We start from the raw sequence: 26,321 nt of genomic DNA on the forward strand, positions 1-26,321 counted from the left end.
AGATGCGGAAGGCACACAAAATAAATACAGTACAGCAGAACATGTTTTTCCTAACCTTGTCAGCTCAGAATCACCTGGGAGCATGTGGATGACTCCACTGCAACATGGTAGTTCATGGTTTTTCCTCCTTTAGTAGCTCTATCTAGGTACTGACAAGGTCCCCATCATCACAGACTCATACATTCCAAGGCCAGAAGAGACCATTGTGATAACACAGGCCATAGAACTTCCCCGAAATAGTTCCTAGAGCATCTTTTTTTGAAAAACCTCTAATCTTGATCTAAAAATGGTCAGTGATGGAGAATCCACCATGATGCGTGGCAAACTGTTCTTACCGTTGAAATACTTTCTCTGTTAAAAAATGTACGCCTTATTTCCATTCCGAACTTGTCTAGCTTCAGCTTTCAGCCAGTGGATCATATTATACCTTCTCTGCTAGATTAATGAGCCCATTATTAAATATTTGTTCCCATGTAGATACTTATAGATTGTAATCGAGTCACCCCTTACCCTTCTCTTCATTATGTTTAACAGACTGGGCAACTTGAGTTTATCACTGTAAGGCAGGTAACACCATACTATCCCAGTGCCTCCCAGGTATTTTGAAACAACCCTGCCAGGTAAGAGAAACATCTTGATTAATTTAGAAGGGAGGAGGTGTTATATGTTTTGTGTAAGAGATCTATGTTGTTTACACTGAAATCTTGGAGAGTGGTGTCTTCACCACACTTTTGTTTTTTAATCCCAACCTCTAGTTCTAAAAACTAAATTATGCCCTCTGATATACTGATGGAGCTTTCATTGGTTTCAATGGGAGCAACATCTGAGTAAATCTCCCCTGAAACATTTCCTGCACAGTCACACACACATTCTCTCTCTCTCTCTCTCTCTCTCCCTCTCTCTCTCTCTCTCTCCTTGGGTATGTCTACATTTTAAGCTGAGGGTGTAGCCATGACAGCATGAGTGGCGAGATGAGCTAGCTACCCTGAGTACATGTCTAGGGTCTCAGATGGGCTAGCCCATCCCTCTACTCATGGTACACACTATTTTTAGCGTACTAGGTTGATCAGAGCTAGTATGGGTATGTCTCCTCAAGCTGGGACTTACATCCCCAACTCAAAGTGTAGACATACCCTTAAAAACTGAAATCCTGCCGACATGGAAGTTAATGGCAAAACTCCTGTCAACTTCAGTGGGGCCAGAATTTCTCCCTAAGTGTTTCAAAAAGAACAAAACTACTATAGTAAGAGCTAATCTAACACTCAAAGGTCATTCAGGTCATCTTAATTACTCCCTTTCTTCTGTCCTAAGTCTGAAATGTAGTAATTTTCCTGCCTTCCACTCTTCCAACTTCCCGGCTTGCAACATGCAATTCTAGGTTGTTTGTTCCTCTCACCATGTCACTCTGGTCAATCTTAGCTCATTCACCTGTCTGCTGTGCATCTGGTACAATACTGTAGCTGAAGCTCACAAACTTGCCATTTCCAGAAGTGACAGCTAAGGATCTTATAGCCTTTGTTTCTCTCCTTCTCTGGCTTCCGGAACTCCACATACAAGAATTGTTTTTTCCTGTGTAGAAATACAGTAACACCACAATCCAAAAGTTTGTCCTTTCTAATTATTTTTTCTTTGCAGTTCTCTATAAGGTCTTAGTGCTAGATTTCTCTGTACCAAATCCCCAGGGTTTTTAATTCTTTTTTTAATTTTTTACAAGTGTGCAGTTCATGGGTTTTAAGGTTACATGTTATGCTACGACCTTAAGGAAGAAGCACTGGCAACTATTTCTCAAGATGCAGGTATATTATTTTCCCCTTCTTTTGCCTGACCCCTTGGCTGAAATGGAACTCTTCTTAGCACCACTGAGGCAAGGGAGGAAAGAGGGCAACTATGACTATAAGCGATCTTTGCACTCCCTCACTCTTCAGGGCTGCCTGGGGCTGCTTCAGCCGACAGCATGATTTAAAGGAGCCTTAGGGTTGCTCTAATTTATACTAACTTGTAACAGCTTCTCAGCACCAATAAGCCACATGGCGACTGCCAGAGTGTAGTAAAGACCCTGTTTATCGTTGCCCCCAAACCCTGTGTGCAAAAGTGGACGTAAAAGGCTCCCACTCTGATCTGTCAGCACCCTGCACTGACTGTCAGCACCCTGCACTGCACCAAGCACAGCACAACAGTACACACCCACTGCTGGAACATAGGGGCTGGAACAATTTGGATAGTGGGGGTGCTGAGAGCCACTGAACCAAACTATAAACCCTGAACAGGATGGAAAGCATGTTGGATCATATTAAAGAAGTTCTGTACTAAAATCACAAATAAGTTTGATTCCCCATAGTTTAAATTCCAGGGTATTACTATTTAAGAGGTCTCTTGGTTTTTGGTACTGTTTCTCTCCCTCTCTGTGTGAAACTTGCAAGCTGCTAATTGTGTTAGTACATTCTAAGACAGAGTCTGCTCTCAGAGCAATTCTTTGTAACAACAACTACTCACACAGAGAGAGACTCAAAGCAATACTCTGTAACAATAGAAACAGCACCCAGACACTCCCTGCCCTTTTGTTGTATTCATCTCGCTTTGTTAACAATTGTGATTAAAATAGAGATAGAAGATGTATGTGGATGGATGCTTGGTGTGGCTAACAACTGAATGATCAGGGAGGTGCCAGCCTAAGAATCCAGTGTCCATCGGCTGAAGAAGGCGTCAAGTGGAAATAACCAGAGGACCCCCGGAGGGCAGACTGGAATCCACCCAACAGCCTCAAGAATGGGAGAACCAAAGAACAAGATAACATCTGGCAGCACAGAGCCATCAGGAATGTGCCATCTGCTGATTGATTCAGCAACAGCATGGTGAAGCAATTCCCATAGACTGGCATAAGAAGAAATTCCTATAAAAATGGACTCTAGAAAGTGAGAACTTTGGGGGTCTGATTCTGCAAACCAACTTCCAGGAGCATCAGATGAGCATCTGACAAGGCCCTGCTCCCTCCTCATGTCCAGGCCACCTGGCCAGTGGCTTGGCATGAGCAGCTCTAAGGCTGTTAACTATGATAACAACCTTGCAGAACCTGTGTGTGTGTATGAATGAATATGAGACTGAATGGAATGTTATAGCTATAACTAACTGCTTACTATGATTCTTTCTGTATTCACAATAAATGTGGTATTTTGCCTTTTCCTCTTTAATAAGATCCTGCTGGTTTTTATTTTATTGGTATAACAAGCACATCAGGCCAGCACCTAGGTCTGGGAATTAAACCCAACCCCCACTCCCTTTGCCCCATATGCTTGAGTCTCTCTCTTACTTGGCCTGCGCCAGCACCGTGGTGGGGCTTCGGGCAGGCCACAGCCCAGGGCAGGGCAGGACGCAGCCGCAGCCCCCAGCTTTGCTTCCTGAGGTGCTGCTTCCAGAGGCTTGGCACACACTCCCCAGGGGGCAGCCTGCGAGCCGGCCCAGCTCTCCCCAGGGCACGGACCGGCAGGGTCGGCTGCCCCCAAGGGGAGGTCGGATTTCCCGCCCGTGGTGGGAGCGGGCAAGCCCGGCGTGTTAAACTTCGCTCCCTGTTGGCGCTGCCTCTGCTCCCCATTCCCGGAGGCTGTGGGAGGAGAGGGAGGGGAAAGGCGTGTCTCGCCCCGGCTCAGCGGCTGCCGCGGCTCTCACTGCGCCTGCTGCCGGAGACACGGCGGCGCTATAAAAGAGCTGGCCCCGCGCCGGCTCCGGCCTCAGTCAGCGGCTCGCCTCACGCCGTGGAGACAGCGAGCAGCGCGGCTTGCGAGCCAAGGGGACGGGGAGAGAGTGGGCGCTCGCTCTGGGCAACCCCAATGCGTGGACTATCCGCCGCTGCACTATGCTGGAGCCACAGTGCCGCTGAACGGAGACTGCACGCGGCCGGCTGGGCTGGATTGCAGCGCTGTCTTTCCTTATGAAGAAGACACAAGTGAGTACATAGACCCCGCGCACGTCAGGAGGCAGGGAGCGTCCGAGGTGCTGGGGGGGATGCCGAGCTGAAGGAGGCGCACCGCTCAGTGGGAACTTTTCTAAAAATCATCATCATAATCATGTTGCATGCTGGGGACGAATCTGTTCACTGGCCAGATGCACGCAAAGAAAAGCGTTCAAGATGCAGGGGCTAGAGGTGGTTTGGGAGCCAGCTTGCCTTACCTGCCTGTGTAAATGGCTTTAGGTTAGACCAGCTGCTGTCCGGTAAGATCTGCTTCAGGCTCTGGAGTATTAAAGGACGTAGTTTATTAAAGTCTGGGTAATTGGAGAGACTCCTAGCTTCTGACACATGGATTTGGGTGGAATAGAAATGTAAACCCCTTTTCCACCACCTAAGCCTCAGCAGGTTGGCTGCTTCAGTTTCAGCTGTCAGTTTCAGCTAGCATGGGAGGCCGGAGGTTCTGGACGCCTTGCAAGGGCAGATCGGTTCCAATGATTAATAATAACATTGCTATTTTACTGGGGTCGGGGGTTTGAAGAATTCCTTCCTACTAGCATTGTCCCATATACCAAGCAATTTGTGGAAAAGTTCCAAGATAGGTCTGAAGTAAAGATCTAATCATAACAGTTCTCAGAAGTCAGCTGGGAAAATGACCTCAATAAATAAGTTACATATGGTCACTAGCTTCATTCAAGTAGCTTGTACTATATAGCATGTCAGATACATTTTAGATGGCTATTTGGCATTCTTCCCCTTGCCCTTTCCCACCCCAGTAATAAAGAATTGCTCTGTACATTTGGTGGATTATGTGCCATTATTTCTCCAAATTCTATGTGAGATTACAATTACTGTACTGTTTACATTTTAAAAGGGGATGAGGGAAGGCACGGTTGGTCAGAAGGCAGCAGGAAAATAATCTAATTTAAAAATCACCAGAAACTGTTTGTTAAAGGCAAGAGTTTAGGGCCTGATCCTGCAAGGTGCTGAATACCCTCAACTCCCACTGACATCAGAGAGAGCCAAGGGTACCTCAGAAGATCCTGCTGTTGGAGAGGGGGAAGGAATAGTGGAACTCATGCCCTACTCTCACTGCTCTCTTTGGCGAGCAGCTGCTACCCTTCTGGTGACTGCTGGTTCCCCCTTCTCCTTTTCTGGAGTCTCCCCACCCACTTTGCTACTCTCTTCTCTCTCGGTGACTGCTGCATACACGTGGTCCCTTTCCCTGATAGATCATTTAGAGTCTTGGTGTACATCTAGGACTAATGGGCTACAGTTAAAATAAAAATTAAAAAATTCTCGTTGAAAAAAATCAGGAAAAATTTCCTACCTGTGATCTACTAAGCGGCTAATAGTCTCCCAAGAGAAGTGGTGGAACAGGAAGCCCCCATCACTTGGAATGTTTAAAACTGGCCCGGAGATGGCTGTAGAAAATATATTGTGTAGGGAACTTCCCTGCAGTAGCTCTAGGTGTCAGCACTAATTAATCTTTTCCATCTTTAATTTCAGTGAAATCTAACCACATGTTTATACTAAAATGATCAACTTTGTAAATTGTCATGTCCAACATTCACTTGAGCTGAATGGCGGTGGCTGACACCTCCAAACTATTGTTTCAAAGCTTGTGAGCAAACAATGCAGCAGTGAACATATTATTCACTAGTGTTGCTTTGCTATAATCTTTGTTTATACTTTCGTTTAAAATGGGTTGGATGCCAGAAGAGAGCCAGCATGTTGTGCTAACCCATACCAGCTTACTTTTAAACTTGTTTATGCGGAAGAGAATGAAATTGTTCAGGAAGTAGTTAAGAATTATGCTAAAGTAACTTACAGTCCTAGTGAAAGGAAATGTTCAACTTTTTTAAATATCAAAACATTTTTCCAAATTCACAAATACAGAGCAAAGCAGGCATAATGGATCCCACCCATTCAGCTAGGAAAAGAAGGAAGGCATAGCATATGGCTTAGCTGCGGGGTTTTCAAATTGTGGTTTAATTTTGTGGAACTGCTTCTGTCACTGCTGTGCAGCAACTTGTCAGCCTTCAAGCAGTTGTGCTCCCCCTCCCCCTAACAAGCCACCAAACCACACAATAATTTGCATCCTGCAGAGCTTTTGTGTGTTCTTTTCTGAATTCAACCTGTTATCTAAGGTGATAGGTTAGCAAATAGACAGGAGGACAAAAGCAAACCAATAATCATCCTGAAGAGATCAAAGCAGAGGGAACTGTAAGCTGAAAGATTTGTTCACTACAAATATCCATTTCTACATACAGAGAAAGAAAACTAATAACAGATACAAAAATGGGATGTTTAACCAAATAGTGGAATTGCATAGAAGTGAGTTAGTGTTGCCTTGTTACTCCTTTTTTACATAAACATCCCTTATGATTGCTGCAGAGAAAAGGAGGGGGATTGGAAGGCTGGGAAGGAAGTTGTTCGCTAGATCTGTGTTAAGAAAGGTCAAGCTGGGCAGGATCAAACTGCCTTGAAAAACTACTTTAATAGGAAAAAAAAAATCTCGGTTTCTTACGTTTAAGATAATGTTATACAAGATAAGGTGTTTAACCATTTCAGATAAGGGGCTAGTTGAGGGATACGACTACAAGTAAAGTGCTGATGGACAGTGGAAAAAAATGTGCTGTTAAAAACTAAACTTGGTACAATAGAACATGATCAAGTTTATCATTTTATTTGCAGCAGTCATATAGTCTGTGACCTGACAAAATTAGAGATATTGCAAAGAATTGGTTCATCAATAATTTAAATGCTGAAACTACTTCTTCAAAAACTCTGCATTTTGGTTAAAAAAAAAAAACTTTTTTAAACGCACCAACAGCTCCTGGCTATGTCAAAAAATGATGATAGTAATTCTATTTTTAACATATGATTTAACATTTAGGGTCCAATCCTGCAAATTTTTACTATGTGAATAGTCCTATTGAAGTAATCTAATTGAAGGATTACTCTCATGAGAGGATTTACAGGATTATGCCCTTAGTAATTAAACATTAATACTGGAAGTGAGTCTATATTCTATTGCATACTAATATTAAAACAAACAAAATATCACTTATAGCAAGACAACCTTTTAAATGTGAGGAAATATGGTGAGTAATGATGCTATAATACAGTTTACTAGAATATTTAGTAAATCTCTTGACTTTCTTATTCTTTGTTTAATTAAAGGATAATCTAAATTGGTTCAAATTCATTTAAGAAACAGTACAGAAAGGGATCATCACACAGAGCTAACTAGAAAAACTGGAGCTAGTGATAGTGGCACCATTATTGAAATGGCTAAATGTTTCAGAATTTTGACCTGCAGCATCAGGCTAGACACAACCTCTTGGAGACCTTAGTAGTGGAAAAGAGCTTAAGGCAAAATGAAGCTTTTCACTGTTGAATGGGTGCATTCATTGCCAGTGGTTACATGACCTTCTGGGCTCCGTTCAAGGGACAGTCCTAGCTTTACTACATTCTTTGCCACTGGAGAGGAAGCCTGTGTATTAGTATGAAGTACAATCAAACTATATAAGAAGGAAGCTGGCAGAAAGCAGAGAAGCAAATTATATATTTCTATCTTGAATAATAGCATGCTAAAAAGCAAAAACAAAAAAAAGGAAAATATGGATCCAGTGCAAAACAATGCATTGTGAGAGCATTCAGAGGCATTCCCAACAAACAAAGGCTGAACTTCTGCTAAGTCTCTCCTGCCCTGCACAGTTGTTCAAGAGGAGAAAGAGAGCTATACACTGCCGGCGATTTGAGGTCCACACAAGTAAAGTATGGATCTCCACAAGTTCTGCTTGGGAGACAGAACAAGAATGTCTAGGAGCTAGGAGGATGCCATACCATAACCAGTCCTCAAAGAACTGAGCTGATAGACCAGATAGGGTTCTCTCCCCATCCAGTTTTGATTCTTTCTCTAGAAGACCAGTTTATCTAGTTTGTTGTGAACAATGCACTATGAACACTCTGAAGGAAGGCTGATGAAGAAACATCTGTGGGATGGTCTAAAAGACTGCTGTCTTTCTGGGTGTGCTTTTGGAGATTAATATGATGATTTGCTCTGCCTGCTTGCATTTCATGTCCATGGGTTTGTGTGCCTGTAATCTGTGATCCAGCATAGGGGGCAATTTCTTGTATAATATGAAATATGTCCCAATAATCTACTTCTGACACGTAAGTCTGACTTTATTACTGAAATTCATGTTGTCCTCTTGTTCAACAAATTAAAATTTAGATGCTAGCTAAAGTTACCGCTGTCCTATCAGTTTGATGTTATGTGGCTTAATGGTACACTGGCTCATGTAATCACTGTATGGTGTGAAAGTTCAGTGTTGGCAAAATGTTCACTTTGGCTTAGAGAAGGCAATGCTAAGTATGTAGCATGTAAACATAGCACCCATTTATTTAAAGCAAAGCATGAAAAATATCCCTCTACGCAATTCCATTTGAGTGGTGTGGGAGCTGACAGATGAAAATGGAAGAGTTTATTCTATATTTGGTCTTTGGTATGCCAAACACCAGATTAGTTAACCTTCCAAATACACTGCAAACCGATCTGTTTTTCCTGGGATTTGGGATGAGGGAGATGGAAGAATATAACATGAATGGAGAGAGGAAGGTTCACTTTTTTAACTTTTATTTGCTGGTAATTATCTGAGCTGCGGCAGTGTATTTAATTGTATTCATGAATTTTTATTTTGTGAGTTTTTAATATATGAACACACATTTAATTAGTAAATAAATTCTTGTATACAGCATATATTGATTGTGGTGGGAGGTTTTAATTATTATTACCAGACATAAGTGTAAATATTATCAGATGTTTATCTGTTTAAGAATGCACATGGAAAACATAATACACTTAGGAGCTGCCAGGAAAAAATAAAATTCTGAGTCAAGTGTTTTAATCATAGATTCATAGATTCATAGATATTTAGGCCAGAAGGGACCATTATGATCATCTAGTCTGACCTCCTGCACAATGCAGGCCACAGAATTTCACCCACCACTCCTAAAAAATATCAAAAATATTTGACCCAGAATTTTATTCTTCCTGGCACCTCCTAAGTGTTTCCTCACAGTTTCTGGACATGCAAGAACTATAAGATTTGGCTCCTTCTCTCTGACCCCATCTACTTTTCAGAAACTACTTGAGTCTCCTGACATAATTAAAGCAAAGTTCATACTTGGAAATGCATACAGTGGGGACAGGGGGAGGGATAGCTCAGTGGTTTGAGCATTGGCCTGTTAAACCCAGGGTTGTGAGTTCAATCCTTGAGGGGGCCATTTAGGGATCTGGGCCAAAAATTGGGGATTGGTCCTGGGTTGGACTAGATGACCTCCTGAGGTCCCTTTCAACTCTGATATTCTATGATTCTATGACTAAACTGTGTTGCCAGATCATTCTATCTGCTGAAGTCAAGACTCTGTAGCATAGATCAGGAACATGGTTTTTGTTCTATTGACAGTGCAAGACTGACCATATTTTAACCCTGTTAATGAGCAATCATCACTGTAGTATCTGAGCATTTTACAATCTTTTACTGTATGGATCCTCACAAGGTCTTGTGAGGGATGGAAATACTATTATTATATTACACATGGGAAACTGAGTCACAGAGAGACTAAGGCCCAGAATTGTAAAGGCATTGCAAGGCCTAAGTGACTTAGAGTGTAATCCCATTTTCAGTAGTGACTTAGGCACTTAGGCTCTTAAGTCTCATTGAAAGTCAATTACTTATCTCTAAAATGGGAGCCTAAGTGAATCACACAGGGTATGCAGTGGAGCAGGGAATTAAACCCTTATCTCCTGGATTACAGGCTAGCGCCCCAAACATTGAACCATCTTTCCCCACTATTGAGGAAACTCCTGTAGTTTCTTCAGTATGAAAAAGACCTCTTACTTATTAAGTTAATGTTGCATACACCGGAATAGTTAAAATGTTGTATTTTTTAACTTGATTCAAATTAAGGGCCTGATTTCGCCACCCTTACTCACATCTAGTAGTACTTCACTCCAAGAGTAGTCTCATTGATTTTTAGTAAGATATTGCACATTGTGAGTAAGGGTAGCAGAATCTGTCTCTAATAATTTAGATATGTTAGACCTATGACTTTTTTTTTTTAATTTGAGAGTTTTCTGTTACAGTTTAATTGAACAGTAATTTAAATGTGTTGCCTAAAGAACATACTGTTTCTTCCAAATATAATTTTAATTGTTTTTAAATTATGTGACCTAACATAGTAACTTCCCCAGATATATATTTAATTGAAATGTATATAACTGGTGTTAATGATGGATATCTCTAAAGGTTTGGAAACTTGTAATAGATGCTTATCTAATTATCTGATTAGTTTGTGAATTTTTCTAGCTCCCTTTATTTTACAATCTCACTTCTTGTCTCCAACATTCCTTACTTGTTATATTGATCTCTTATTAGGAGAATGGACCCAGATCAATACCCAGTGTCCTCTCCAGAAATTATTCTTCCAATTGTGGGCTTATAGATCTCGCTGTTTGTGAAAGTTTGAAGGTCTTTACAACTTATATCCTTATAAAAATTAGGGCTGTCAAGTGATTAAAAAAATTAACTGTGATTAATTGCGCAATTTAAAAAATTAATCTCGAAATTAAAAAAATTAATCACGATTAATCACGCCATTAAACGCACTGTTAAACAATAATAGAATACCATTTATTTAAATATTTTTGAATGTTTTCTACATTTTCAATATATTGATTTCAATTATAACACGGAATACAAATGCTCACTTTATGTTTATTTTTTATTACAAATATTTGCACCGTAAAAAACAAAAGAAATAGTATTTTTCAATTCACCTAATACAAGTACTATAGTGCAATCACTTTATCACGAAAGTTGAACTTATAAATGTAGAATTAAGTACAAAAAAATAACGACATTCAAAAATAAAACAATATAAAACTTTAGACCAGTGGTGGGCAACCTGTGGCCCATGGGTCTCATGCGTTTCATCAGGGTAATCCACTGGCGGGCCACGGGACAGTTTCTTTACATTGACCGTCTGCAGTGACCGCGATTCGCCATTCCCGGCCAATTGAAGCTGCGGGCGGCCATGTCTGCGGACGGTCAATGTAAACAAACTGCCTCGTGGCCCTCCAGGAGATTACCCTGACAGGCCGTGTGTGGCCAGTGGGCCGCAGATTGCCCACCACTGCTTTAGAGGCTACAAGTCTACTCAGTCCTATTTCTTATTCAGCCAGTTGCTCAGACAGACAAGGTTGTTTACATTTGCAGGAGATAATGCTGCCCACTTCTTGTTTACAATGTCACCTGAAAGTGAGAATGGGTGTTCACATGGCACGGTTGTAGCCGGTGTCGCAAGATATTTACGTGCAAGTTGCGCTAAAGATTCATATGTCCCTTCATGCTTCAACCACCATTCCAGAGGACATGCGTCCATGCCAATTACAGGTTCTGCTCGATAACGATCTAAAGCAGAGCGGACGAACGCATGTTCATTTTCATCATCTGAGTCAGATGCCACCAGCAGAAGGTTGATTTTCTTTTTTGGTGGTTCAGGTTCTGTAGTTTCCACATCAGAGTGTTGCTCTTTTAAGACTTCTGAAAGCATGCTCCACACCTCATCCCTCTGATATTTTGGAAGGCACTTCAGATTCTTAAATCTTGGGTCGAGTGCTGTAGCTATCTTTAGAAAATCTCACATTGGTGCCTTCTTTGTGTTTTGTCAAATCTGCAGTGAAAGTGCTCTTAAAATGAACATATGCTGAGTCCTTATCTGAGACTACTATAACATGAAATATATGGCAGAATGCGGGTAAAATAGAGCCAGAGCCATACAATTCTCCCTCAAGGAGTTCAGTCACAAATTTAATTAACACTTTTTTTTTTTTAACGAGCATCATCAGCATGGAAGCATGTCCTCTGGAATGGTGTCCGAAACATGAAGGGACATATGAATGTTGAGCATATCTGGCACATACATACCTTGCAATGCCAGTTACAAAAGTCCCATTCGAATGCCTGTTCTCACTTTCTGGTGACATTGTAAATAAAAAGTGGGCAGCATTATCTCCCGTAAATGTAAACAAACTTGTTTGTCTTAGCGTTTGGCTGAACGAGAAGCAGGACTGAGTGGACTTGTGGACTCTAAAGTTTTGCATTGTTTTGTTTTTGAGTGCAGTTATGTAACAAAAAATCTACATTTGTAAGTTGCACTTTCAGGATAAAGAGATTGCACTACAGTACTTGTATGAGGTGAACTGAAAAGTACTGTTTCTCTTGTTTATCATTTTTACAGTGCAAATGTTTGTAATAAAAATAATATAAAGTGAGCACTGTACACTTTATATTCTGTGTTGTAATTGAAATCAATATATTTGAAAATGTAGAAAAACGTCCGAATATTTAATACATTTCAATTGGTATTCTGTTGTTTAACAGTGTGATTAAAACTGAAAATAATTTTTTGAGTTAATCATATGAGTTAACTGTGATTAATTGACAGCCCTAATAAAAATTTCAAAGGGTGTTAGATCACTGCCTTCACGTGAACCATTTTTTGAGATATGAAGAAAGGATCTCCATACCCTTGAATTTTACAATCCTGTGGCTCAGTGAAGAGCCTTTTAAAGTATATGAGATAAGCCTGTCTGACAGAGATTTTCCTGCAATGGGTCATACCTAAAGAGACTCTCACATGGAGAAACACAAGAAAGCAGGATGCTGGGCCATTATTTATTGCCTGCCTTTACATTACTGTTCAGTAGCAATATCTTTCACTTCTGAAGATGTCATTGTCAAAGAACTGATACCGATTTTATTTTTGGCATATATTTCAGGTAATCTTTCTTGCTTCTCCACTTACGATTTTTCCAACTATTCTGAATTAAGGAGTGTTTGCTGCATTGGAAAGAAGCGTCGCAACGCTTCTCAGCAGCATTTTGGCGGCGGGGTGTCCTGCGGGCGCACAAAAATGCTCCTGCAGGCACCATGGCACCCATGGGTACCGCATTGGGGACACCTGCATTACGAACTCTACACAAATTGTGTCAAAAACCACTTTGTGACAGTAGTTAAGTACAAATAGGAGGGAATTACACTAGTGTAAAACAGGAATAATGCACTGGTGCATCAGGCCCAGTGTTTCAAACTGTAGGTGCCATGAGTATGGAGATTTCCGTGTGTGTGTGTTTGTGACTTGTGCAGAGCTCATTTTTATGTTTAAAATAGGACTAAGATGTCATGATGTCATCATAAGATGTCATCATAAGATGTCATCAACTAACACTGACTTTTATGGCCTAACTTTAATGGACTGTGGTAACATTGATGGGTCAGGTTTGATCTATTTAAATTAATAATGTGCTGCATATCTTCAAAGTAATTCAACAGGTGAAGAGAGGTGCTTGGAAACTTACAGGAGCTAAAATTGAAACATGTGAATGGTTTATTTTTTCTATGCCTTAAATTCCATTCCCTAGTCACTAATTATAAATTAAAGGATGGTTTGTGTCATGCATTCAGTTATGCCATTATTTAATGCAAGTTTATTCACCAATCCTTTTTAAACAGTTACAGATCTGGATGTCCACTCCCATTTGAACTGAAGTGCAAGCGGACAGATTTTATTTTTTTTTTAAATTCAAGTTTGAGTCATGTGGGATTATAAACAATAGGCAACCAATTTAATTTAGAAAACTTGTATAATGCTACTTGGCACTCTCCTCTGGGTAATATCTAAGCTTCCAATACGTAATACTGGACAGAATTCCTAGGTTTGGACAATTTTAGAAAGACAAATAGTATCCCTAACCTTCAGAATTGCTACCTATTTCAAATGATTAAATTTGAGTCATATATAGCAGTCCTTTCTCCAGCACAAAAACTGCCAGCACAAATTAGACCCAAATCTAATTGAGTCATAAAAATAGTGTTTTCTTGTACATGCATGCTTGGCTCTTTTATGGTCAAGGATATGTGGGCCAAAGCCTGTCTATGCTTTTAAACGGAGCATATTTATATTTGGTTTGGTCCTGTCCTAATCACAATAAAATAACATGCCCCAGGTTTGACTTCTAGCCATTAAAGCTCAGAGGTTTTCAACCTGGCTATACCATGATTTGTCCCAAACATTGTTGACTGGCTGTTTCCAAATTGATATAATGCTGGACACTGAAGCTCCAATCTTGATTCAATTAGCCCATGAAACTCTTGCAGTTGTCTTCAATGAGAGCAGGACTGGGCCCTCCAATCATAGTTAATCTTGTATTTAGCAACTGCTAGCAATTCTCTTCTTTTCCCAGCATATCTTGTCTATTACTAGCTCCTTTTGCTTTTTTCTTTTATAATATCACTAAAATTCCTTCATTCTCTATCCCCATGGTGTAAGCCTTTGTCTCAGATTGATCATCTCTCATTCAATTGCTAGAACATTCTTCTTCCTGGCATCTCCCTATCCATTTATACAAAAAAGCCATTACAAAAATTATTTTCCTCTCTTGCTGTTCCTACACTATCACCCCCAGCTTTCTTGAATCCTTTCTCTGGCTTCTACCACATCCAGTACAAGTTTCTCATCTTCACTTGCATCTCTGCACCTCTTCTGGCAAATACTCTTTATTATTCTCTTCATTCCTCTCACTTTTAGCTTTATGCCTTTATTTGTGCTGCCTACTATACTTACAGTAGTCTGCCAATGACTTTCTCTCCTTCAAATTCCTCCTTTCAATCCCAATTCCATGAATTGCTCCTATACTGATTTCTTTATCAATGAACTCTCAATATGTACATCAACAGAATTGTTGTCTTTCCTGTGTAAAATTAAGCTCTTCAGGGCAGGAATGATTCCTATGTTTTGTAGAACACTGCACATTACAGAACCATGTGCGTAATAAATAATGTATTATTTAGTGCACTTATATTGTGCTCATTACATAGTATCTGGATGCTATTTCAGTAGCTGACTTATTTCTTATCTTTATTTTTTACATAATACCGCATGCTACATTCCAAAGAGTCAATCATTTGCTAACGAAACACAAAAGTCTTCTAAGAGTATTGTATCATCCTGCTGTATGTTATACAGTGAAGCTCAGAGATTCTACAAACGATGGATTCATTTTTTTTTCACACTATGGTTGAATCTACTAGAGTTAATTGCTTATTTTCCTAAGGCTAACTTTTCCTCACCATATTCTTTAAAATCTCTTCTCACAAACTAGCTCTAGTGATGTCTTGGAAACTTACCAGTAGTAACCAGACTGCAGCCTATACTTCTGAACATTTCTGACTATGCACAGGACACATAGGTGAGTAAAAGACAGACACTGGAATGGATTTTAAGTGACAGGCTGCAACTTTATTATCATTAGGTAGGAGCGATATACCCACCCCATCACACATATCAGGCATTTAACTGAGTCCAATTTGGGATTACAGGGCTCTGAATTTATAACTGATAACTCAGAGTAAAACCCTCAGCCTACCCCCAGGATTCAGCTCAATTCAAAGTCCTCTCCTCCTCTCCCACCCCCGCTTCAAAGTAGGTAGAGAGAACCAATGGGGGAGCTCAATCTGCAAAGACTTCAGGCCTTTCCTGTAGGCTCCCAGACCGTCAGCAAAAATCCTGCGTCTTATTTACCTCTGGGAGCTGGCCTTTTTAGCCTTTATCCACATTGGACACTGGCTGCAAGTAATGACAAACTATACATTCCTATGTTATCTCTTAATATCAGACTTCTAAATCATATCCTTCCTTACCCCAGCTGCACCTCCACAATGCAGTGAGAAAGGTGAAAACCCACCGGATCGCCAGTAACTTGGTCCAATGGGAAAAAATCCTCTCTGATCCCAAAAAACATGCTTGTCTATAGATCAGATCTGAAGCATCTTGGAAATGCAACTCTCTCCCTACACTACAGGGAGGGAAGGCAGGGCAGCTGAAGAGGCAAGAGGCTTAAGTGGCTTCCCCACCTCCACCACCAATTTAAACTAATCAGTTATCCCCTCTGGTTGGCCGGCCAGTCAGTTGCATAGAAGCTGAGGAGGGGGAGGGAGCATGGCCAGGCTCTGCATGTGCTCTTCTCCCTTCCCTCTGGGAGCGACTTAACCCCTTTTTTGGTCAACCAGCAACATGCCCCTGATCCAAAGAGGCTGGGAGGAGGCATTTTCTGGGCATGGGCTCTTCCCTCCACTTCCCTTCTGGAGACCGTGCTTTCTCCATGCAGTCCAAATAAATGTCCTCCCCACTAAAACAGGGTTGGGGGGCGGGATTTTTACAAATGGTCCTGACACGTATGTAAACTTAATCCAATTCATAGTTTACCGATTTATTTCTATTACTGCAGGGATCCAAACACTCTTAACTTGGTATGCCACCATCCAAGAACAATATCCCACCTAAAGCTGAATGCTCTATATGTTTAAAAAGAACAGGAGTACTTGTGGCACCTTAGAGACTAACATTTATTAGAGCATAAGCTTTCGTGGGCTACAGCTGACTTCATCGGATGCATAGAATAGAACATATAGTAAGAAGATAGATAAATATATACACACACACATACAGAGAAGGTGGAAGTTGCCATACAAACTGTAAGAGGCTAATTAATTAAGATGAGCTATTATCAGCAGGAGAAAAAAACTTTTGTAGTGATAATCAAGATGGCCCATGTAGACAGTTGACAAGAAGGTGTGAGGTTACTTAACATGGGGAAATAGATTCAATCCATTCTATGCATCCGATGAAGTGGGCTGTAGCCCACGAAAGCTTATGCTCTAATAAATTTGTTAGTCTCTAAGGTGCCACAAGTACTCCTGTTCTTTTTGTAGATACAGACTAACACGGCTGCTACTCTGAAACCTGTCTATATACTTAAATTACTAAACTGTGCTAAGTAAATGTCACAGTGTGAAGCTTCACATCAGCACTGAACAGGTTGACTCACTGTAACCTCTTCTTAACACAAAGGTTTCCAATGCAGCAAGCACTTCTTAATTCAGAATAGTGGGAAAAATCATAAGTTTAGAACCAGGAAAATTATTTTTTCTTATGGCATTTACCATCTTGCAGTTGAGTAAATGCAACTAGAAATTATTTCCTAATGAAAATATCTTAGTAACAGCTTTTGAAATCTTACAGCATGTACATTGAAAAGTGCATTACATTCATATATTCAATGCATCTCAGTAGGTTTGCACCAGCCTTTTATACTACAGCATAGGCTCTCTCTAAGGCTATTCATGGGAGCCAAGGAAACTGCATGTTTTTGCAAGGCACTTGTTCTAAAAAGGCAATTATAGTTGAATTGTGGGAACCAGGGCTCAATAGTCCCATGGTAGGCCACCTTACAACATGGAAAGCTACTGTTAAAACAAGATTTCGAGCCTGGGTTTTACACCAGTGGGTCTGTAACAAGGGTAGCTCAGAGAACTGACTTCAGTACATCTGGTAGCTGTTCTTTCAAGGTGTGATATGAATACATCCGATTAGATGGAAACCTTATAAGAAGTTAGATCAGTAAAAGTTAGATCAGTATCTCTATTACCTTCTGTATATACAGAACAAGTAAAAAAATTGGTAAAATTTGAAGAAAAATGCCAATTTTTGCAGGTATTTTTTACTCTTGATACAAATTGTGATGACCATGCACCTCCTTTCTTAGTTACTTACCAAACTCAAGTTGCTGTCGTGTTAATACTCTAGAATGGCATAAAGGTAGATGCACTAAAAACAAGGAGCTGAGAAAAGGAGCAGCTACATGTTTCTGTAGCCACATCAAGCATCAAAGTGAGAGACTCGGACTTGGAGCTGAACTCCTATTTCAGTATATCTGCTCTACAACTTTTATCCTTAGCTTCACTCAAAATTATTTGTCTTTACTGCAGAGTTAACTCAAGCTATCTATACTCTGATTACTTCTGTCAAGTTTGCCTAGCTCAAGGAAGAAAAACCAGACGGCGAAATAACACTTGAGCTGCAGTGTCTGCACTGGTGCTGTACTCACTTCTGTTTGGCACTAAAACTTTTGGGGTCTTCCCCGGGGTTCTTTCCATGAATTCTTTCCACATTAATTGTTGGGGAACTTGTCTGTCCTTTCTAGGCATGTGAAGGGAATTGTAGGAAGGCACTGGATAAGTAACTACCTTTAGTGGAGGTAGCCTGTGGCCACACTACCGAGTGATCGTATTGGCAACTGAGGAGTTGTGCGAGCTCCAGGTTTAGCCTCAGCCTCCTGACAAGTCCCCCAACTCCAAGTTAAATGTACCATCACGCTTGGATTAATGGATTTCATGTGTGGACAGTACTTGAGTAAGGAGCATCACTTGAGTTATAACTTGAGTTAACCTTGCAGTGAAGACAAGCCGTTAGTAAAAATGGGTTATCTTGGTTTGTGACCCCATTCATGGTTTGTTAAACAATTTAATAATCTTTATGATAATGATCCTTGTCTATAGATTCATAGAATATGGGCTATGCTTTTTTAAAAACGTTATACTTTTTTTGCTATTGTTGTATTACCAATAAATCTTGCTCAATTTGTATCACAGTTAATGGAAGGAACATGGGAGAGAGCACAATAAGAATCAATTATGGAAATAAACAAGCACAGCTTCTTGAAAAGAAAATAATGTGTCCCTAATGTACTAGAATTATTTAAGTATATCAAGAAAATAGTTAATAAGGAGAAACTGCTGAAAACTAATTTGGATTTTTCAAAAGACTTTGGTAAAGTCCTTCAAAAGAATCTAGTAAGGTAACTAAGTAGTGAAATTATAGAATAGAAGTAGACAAAAGCAATACATTGAGTGTAAATTGGCCATTCTCTTTATACAAGAACAATCTCTTTTAATCCAATAACAAAAGGACATTCAAAGAAAGTGAAAGATAGCAAATTTAAAATAGTTAATACTTTTCTTATTGTTTTGTGGTTTCTGGATAAATGCACCACAAAACCAAAGATATACCTGAGATACATCAATGATATTTTCATCATCTGGACAGACAACATAAACTCCCTCATAGATTTCCATCATAACTTCAACAACCACCACCTATCCATTAAACTCTCTCTGGAACACACTCACACTCGCATCAACTTCCTGGACACCACAATCAGCTTCAGCAATGGAACTCTACAGCCAACTATATACAAGAAATCAATGGAGCACCACACCTATCTTTATAGATCCAGTAACTACCACAAACGCACCAAGAAATCTGTTATCTACAGCCAGGCACTCAGATACCCCAGAATATGCTCCGAAGAGAGAGTCTCAGATATACACCGTAACACTTAAAACCGCTTTCACCGAATAAGGACACTCCACAAGAGAAATAGATTGCATCGTGGAGTGGGACACTCAAATGCCTTGAGACAATCTGATTCAATAAAACCCCTTCCAACCGCACACCCCTATGTGTTACCTACTAACCCACACTGAAACCCATAAGGGGTACCATTAAACAACTACAACCTATATTTGATGGGGACCCTATCCTGAAAGAAATCTTTCTTGAACCCCCTCTTCTGGCCTTCAAACAGTCCCACAACCTTTCCAAGCTCATCATCAGAAGCAAGCTCCCCACAGACCAGGACACACCAACTCAAAGAGCCATCAGACCCTGCCAGAACAACAGATGCAAAATCTAAAGACACATCTCCACTGCTGCAATGATTAACACACCCAACAACACATCTTTCGAGATCCGTGGGTCCAACACATGCCTATCACAACACTAAATGCTCCAATAACAACTTTGTGGGTGAAACCAGACAATCACTACACTCTTGAATGAACTCGCACAGGAAAATCAGTCAAAAACACTGTATTACTTGTGGGTGAATATTTTTCACAAAAGGTCAGAAATAGAGTGATCAATCTGTCCTCTTACTCAAAGGAAACCTGCACAACACTTTCAAAAGACAAGCCTGTATGCTCAAATTCATAACTTTGCTAGACACTAAGGCCTTGTCTACAACTACACATTTTTTTTGTCTGCAAAAGGCAGCTTTTATGGATAAAACAGTGGAGGGGTACACACTCCAATGCTCCTGCTGCCAACAAAACTCTCCTGCTTTGCCAACAAAATAAAACCATCTTGACGAGGGGTAGAGCAAAGTTAGATCGACAAAGCATCAGTGTAGACACTGCGTTCATTACGTTGCTGTAACTGGGCTACAAGAGTTATCCCACAATTACCCCCCGTGACCACTCGCTCTGCTCACTGTTCTGAACTCCACTGGCCTGCATCCAGCTAGACAGCTACACATGCACCCCTCCTCTTTCAAAGACCCAGGAAGTTTTTGAAACTGCTAAGCTGAGGATGGCAAGTCCCGACAACAAATGCACTCCTGGCTGGACTACGGAAGGAGGAGGAGGTGATCTCCTTGGTCTGTGGGGAGGGGAAGCTGTGGGAGAACTCGGAGGGAATTGCAAAATCAAAACATTAACACGGAATCCTGCTCTCCCAGGCACTAGGAATACAGCAGCAGGCAGGGCAGGCTGCTGCTGGGTGGGTTGGGGTAGGGGAAAGAGACTGGTGCTGTACTGTGCTATGCAGAACCAGGGAGGGAGGTGGGAGCTGATGTCGGGCTGTCCCTCTCTCCCTGCTTGTGTACTGGTCAGCTTCTGCCTCAGGATTGGTTGCTTCCAGCTGCATGCAACAGAGATTTAATTATAGCAGTGGCTTTTTGTCAGAGTAACTTGCATTGACAAAACTCTGTAGTGTAGACAAGGCCTACAAATCGGAGACTGAACAGACACTGGATTTACAGCTTATTACAACGAACTGATCTGTAACCCACTATTTCTCCTTTTTGTCCTATGACTACAGGGGTATTAATAAGCCGTTTCACCCGGAATGTTCCCTTAGAATATGTGCTAGCTACTTATGCTCAACTATCTGTTCATTTTTGTATTTAGCTGTGACACTCTTAGTACCTTTCCCAGACCTGAGGAAGAGCTCTGTGTAGCTCAGAAGCTTGTCTCTCTCACCAACAGAAGTTGGTCCAATAAAAGATATTGTGTCACCCACCTTGTCTCTCTAATATCCTGGGACTGACTTGGCTATAAAACTGCATAGTTCTCCTATGACATGCGGCTTAGAAGAAATCTAAAAATAATTGGATGTTTATTAGATAATGAAAATACCGATAGTTACGTTAGATATCTCTCTCTGTTTCTTTCTTTTTTTTTTAATAGAAGGAATTTAATCCTTCATTTTTCAGGACATAAGGTAACCTCTAACTCATGGAGTCAGGATCAAATTTTCCCCTATGGGCAAGTTAGTCTATAACTGTCAGTTACTGGGTTTCTTGCACCTTTCTCTGAAGCAAAGGATACCAACCAGGAGCAGACTGGTAATGGGTATAGCAATTCTTATGTTCCTGATCCTACTTGTCTTAATTGCATAAATGAGATTTGTCCTATAATTCTAAGATCAGTTTCATATACTACCCTCTTCAAAAATTACCATCAGTAGCAATTCAGTGTTTGGTGTGAGACAGGGAAAACCCTTAGAATAATATTTCAGTCTGATCTATTAAACTTTAAAATAAATCTGAGGTGTGACACTGAAAGTTCAATTTAAAGTGTGTGTAAATAAATAAATAAAACCCCACGATATAGCTCCCACACTTCTAATGGGACACTGACAGCTTGTTTAGGGTCAACCATTTAAAGAAAAGGAAATACTTCATGGTACATCCCTGGGAAATGTTCACACATACAACTCTTTAAAATAACATTTGGGGGAAATACAATTTTTAAAAAATCTTTTGAAAAAAGATATGTATTCTCCTCCTGGGATACTGAATGGGCAGTTGAGCTCAATGGGCTGCCCTCTATCTAATGAAATAGAACAGTAAGTGGCTTCTCATGTAACAGGGACTTTTTCTGATTTGTCCCATCCCCACCCATTTCCTATTGTCCTTTTTAAATTTACCATTCTGTGCCAATTTGCACAATGTTTTAAATTCCCCAGAGAGCTGCTCTACCAGTTTGCTTTCTTCAGGAGGAAAAGAATTGATACTTCTTTGAAAAGTAATCTTTTCTATAAAGGTCTTAAACAGTTTAGTCCCCAGTCTGCTGGAATGCAGAATGGTATGGTACAAATTAGTAAATTTCCCCTGAACAAAAGTGTTTATTTTTTTTCTTTCTGTGGTGTGGTAGTATAAATAGTTGGCATGGCTGGGGAGTAGGTTTTGTTCTGAAAGAAAATATAATTTTTAGACAGGAAACTTTTTTAAAAATTGCAGTTGAGCCATTCTTCCTAACATACAAGCTAAACTGCGGTAAAACATGGCATAATTTATTGGCAGCTCCAGGCACTGAGATAAGGGGCTTACTGCCAGTCCAGCACTTGTATTCTTGCTAGTAAGATTTGACGATTAGCCTAACCTTCAAGTGCCAATTACCTGGATTTCTGTGCTTGTCTGCATGCTCCAGCTTTATGGCATCTGAGATTATTCTCATCTATCAGTGTATCACTTCAGCTAAATACTCTTTTCCCAGACTATTAAAGGCAAGCACTTTATAATATCAATAAAAATGGAAAATCGTTTATACTTCTATCTTCATACTGTTACCCTAATAAACCATAAACAGACTAAATTGTCTCCTGTAGCTCTCCCTCTTCATAGGAACATTGACCTAAATTATACAATGCATAAAAGGCTATTTGAGAACTAAAGTTACGTACAGCAAGTACAACTATTGCCTAGTTTTCTTCTATCAAATATATAATATTGATAATTAATTCAAAATCTGAAATAATTAAAAGGATCTATTTGTTCAGCCAGAAAATTAAGTTACAAATCCTATTTTGCTTTCATTTGTTTCATTTGGAAGCAGCTGAGCTTAATTTTGCATGAAACACTATTACTTAGTGCACACCTAGCATGTAGTGTAAATGGTTGGATATTATGAAACGAAAAAAGGAAAGAACCAAAATACATTGAAGTCTTAAAGGTTAGTAGTCCATCTTCTCCATAGTGCGATGTAAAACTTGGCAGTATCACTTCTCAGAGGCTCATTCAAACATTTCCGTTGGTTTTGAAACATTGTGGGTTGGTATACTCCCAAGTCTTGGGTTTAAACAACCCCGAAAAATCTGAGTAAAACTCTGTCAAACCTGCTGAGTTTCACTTGACTAGCTACAGTTCTATAAAAAGTTGCAGAGAATAACTGAGAACGTAAGTTTTGCATTATTTTGACTAAATTGCAAATCAGTTCAACTTGATTGAAATTTTCATGGTCTTTCCCACATCTTTTAACTATACAGTATCTCTGGCTTTCAAGTGAGTACCTAAACTCGAAGCCAGAAGAGTTCCATGTGGCTTTAGATTTTTGTTGCAAACATCCATAACTTCAGTTATCCATAATGTGCTTGTTTTTTTAAATTGGCTGGCTTCAGGGTACTTAGCCTCCTGTCCAACAGGTTTCACGAAGGGAATTGTGTAGCAAGTGGCTATAAATAATGACCTTGAATGGCTGAACACAAGGCATTCTACTTTGCAAGCTCAATGCTGTCTAATCAGGGTTCTTTTACAAAGCTTTTTTGCCATCTTAGATTGGCTATGGAAGACTAGAATCATTGTCCTGTAAAACTTTTCCTCTTCACATTCACAGCTGGCAAAGGGTGGGCATTTTTTTGCTTACTAAGATTTGAATGTTTGAGCTATTAGGTAAACAAAGGCTTAAGCAGGAAAGCAATTCTAGTTACACAAGATGATACAAATGCTCTTGCACTAGCTGTGTCTTCACTAGCAAATTTCATCGCAGTAATTTATCACCAGTGCAGCTCCACTGGTGGCAATAATGGGAAACAGGAGGTGGGCATTTTTCATTTTCAGGAGAAACGGCGATGAAAGTCTGTAGAGATGACACACTACAACTTCTGTGATTCTATGAGGTGAATCATGGTTACAGAGTTTTTTAGCATAGGAAATGTTTTGGGCCACAGTGGTAAAAACATAGGCACCAAGGGAACTTTTGCTGCAAAAATTTAGGGGCAAAATGAGTTTAGGTGCCTACAGAGTGAGGCAGCAGCTGAGCGGGGGTTTTATGGATCTCAGTGGTGCCTAAAAATGGGACTTGGGTGCCTAAAACTGGAGGTTAGGTGCTTAGGTACCTTTGTGGATCCAAGCCTAGTGTTTACATCACTGGGTGATGCCTAGCATCTTATCCATTGCTTTTTGTAAAGTTACAACTACAGCTGATATAGCCAGAGGGCATCCATGTTCTATTATTACCTAACCAAAAAAGTCAGTGTGTTGTTAGATAATATAGTGCTTTGCAAATTAGGTACTGTAGTTGGCTCCAGTCAGTTGTCCAGATCCTTAGGGTCTCTATCTGGTACTGGTTCCAATGACCATAATAGTTTTGGTGCCAGATCAGAGGATTTGGCTACTGGAAGCTCAGTTGTCTTGGAACTGGAGCTTTGTGCCAAGGCCAGAGTTTTCGTAACTGATACTTTCTTGACAGGTTTCAGAGTAGCAGCCATGTTAGTCTGTATCCGCAAAAAGAAAAGGATGAAGTGAGCTGTAGCTCACGAAAGCTTATGCTCAAATAAATTGGTTAGTCTCTAAGGTGCCACAAGTGATACATTCTTAGATCCACAAGGGCCCGGAGCCAGTTCAGGTCTCCTATCCTTCCTTTTGCATCTATTAAAATTATTGCATCACAGAGACTTGACTGACGAGGCCTCTTGTAACAGAAGGGTCTGAAGTCTGTTCTGTCTCTCCTTCCGGGTTCGAGGAGTACATGTGCTGCAGATAGCACAACATGCCAGAGAATGAGTCTCATTTAGGCCTTTCAGGCAGTGAACATGCACCTCAGATGCTGGGAGCACACCTGGGCACAACATGCATCTCTTAAATCCATACTGCTTTGTGCTAGAATGTACCATGTCGGTACCGGTCAGTATTCCTACTTAAAGCTAAAATGCTCATCTGAACTATCCTAAAAACGAACTATAAAACTTCCTAATGATAACTAGTCTAAAAGGTAAAATGGCACTCTAGCTATGGAGCTGGGAGATCCGGAGAGGTTCACATCCTTTCACTGCTGCATTTGGAAGGAACTGAGGGGACGACAGGCACAAGCCCCCTTCTAATGCCTTGCCCTCAGAATGTGATCGTATACTGGGCATAGGGATGGGAAGGATGTGTGAGCACTCTAACAGGCCCTGCTACCAGAAGATTCCACAGTCATTGCTGCACTGGTTGGTGCATCCCAAGAGTAGGAATGTGCAGAGGAGACTCAAAGAACTCTTAGTTCCTAACAGAATCAGAATGCTATTTGATGGATTAAAATCAGTAAATATTTAAATGGATATAGTTAACATGACCTCAAGAGACCAGCACCCAGGCCGAAGTACCTGTTTCTTGGTAACTAAGTTTCCCAGTGTTTGAAAGCTAAGCTTACTGGCTGTCATCCAAAACACATTAAGGGACACAAGGAAACTGCCTGCCTCACAGATTGGCATGCAAGATTAAAGAGCGGACAGAGTGTTTTTGGCAACAGTGTTTTTGTAGAGGACAGTCTAATATTTTGTATTCGTATCCCTACAGAAAAATGACAAATTAAACTGAGCAAAAACATAGTATTGTAATAAATTTAATGAAAAATTACTAGACTATTGAAAATTCTCTCTATTTCAAGCTAAACTCAGTCTTGTGCATGATGTATTATAAGAGTAAATCTTATATGCCACTAGAGACGCATACACTGTACTGCAGTGCACAGGTACAATTCTGTATATTACTGAGTGCAGCAGTAACAGATTGGCTGGTGCTGCCCACTGCTGCTGCATCTGTCAAGGGGAGCAGAAAGTGTAGCATGCCGCAGCAGTTCTACTGAGGCAGCATGATGTGAACCTGGAAGTGCAGAAGAGCACAGTGATTATCCTGAGATCCTGAACTATGTGGAGAAGACGAAAGGTGCAATACAGTGTTGTTCCACTGACAGAGCGATGTGTCGCTATGATGCCCATTATGGGGAAAGGTCAGAGTCGGAGGGGGGATGTCTCTATCTGTATAGACGTAGAGAAGCTAATTGGAACAGTGAAGAGGGAAAGGTATTCCACAATGGAATATGTCATTTTCTATTTCCACTTAACTATTTTTAGACTATTGTAATGCATTGACTTGAAATTCGTTACTCCTGATTTACTACAAGTGTAATTGAGAGGAGACTAAGCCCCATAATCACCAAGTTCATTGGGGCAACAGTATTTTCCTCACTACGTTCAGCTAGTGGATTCTGGCAAGTTCCACTCCAACGTCACAGATCACTGAATTGCCAAACAGATAAACCATTCAAAATACACTGCTTTTGTCCTCTCCCATTAACCCTAAGCACCT

The 26,321-nt window shown here is 40.5% G+C and overlaps 1 protein-coding gene and 1 long non-coding RNA gene across 3 annotated transcripts in view; one reads left to right on the forward strand and one right to left on the reverse strand.

Annotated features, from left to right (window-relative positions):
- LOC125630582 (uncharacterized) overlaps nt 1-3,464 on the reverse strand; it is a 49,134-nt gene extending 45,670 nt beyond the window's left edge. The window contains exon 1 of the long non-coding RNA XR_007354706.2: nt 3,308-3,464. This is a non-coding gene — a long non-coding RNA (uncharacterized LOC125630582). The remainder of the gene's footprint in view (nt 1-3,307) is intronic.
- A 36-nt stretch (nt 3,465-3,500) lies between these two features.
- The window catches only part of KITLG (KIT ligand), an 88,573-nt gene continuing 65,752 nt past the window's right edge, over nt 3,501-26,321 (forward strand). Inside the window, exon 1 of one of the 2 annotated variants that reach the window (XM_075124297.1) lies at nt 3,501-3,940. In XM_075124297.1, the coding sequence (XP_074980398.1) occupies nt 3,926-3,940 (15 nt within the window). In that variant the 5' untranslated portion in view covers nt 3,501-3,925. The remainder of the gene's footprint in view (nt 3,941-26,321) is intronic. The other variant, XM_048835630.2, reaches the window with a different exon arrangement.

Source organism: Caretta caretta, chromosome 1 (assembly GCF_965140235.1).
Source record: "Caretta caretta isolate rCarCar2 chromosome 1, rCarCar1.hap1, whole genome shotgun sequence".
Taxonomy (NCBI): Eukaryota; Metazoa; Chordata; order Testudines; family Cheloniidae; genus Caretta; species Caretta caretta.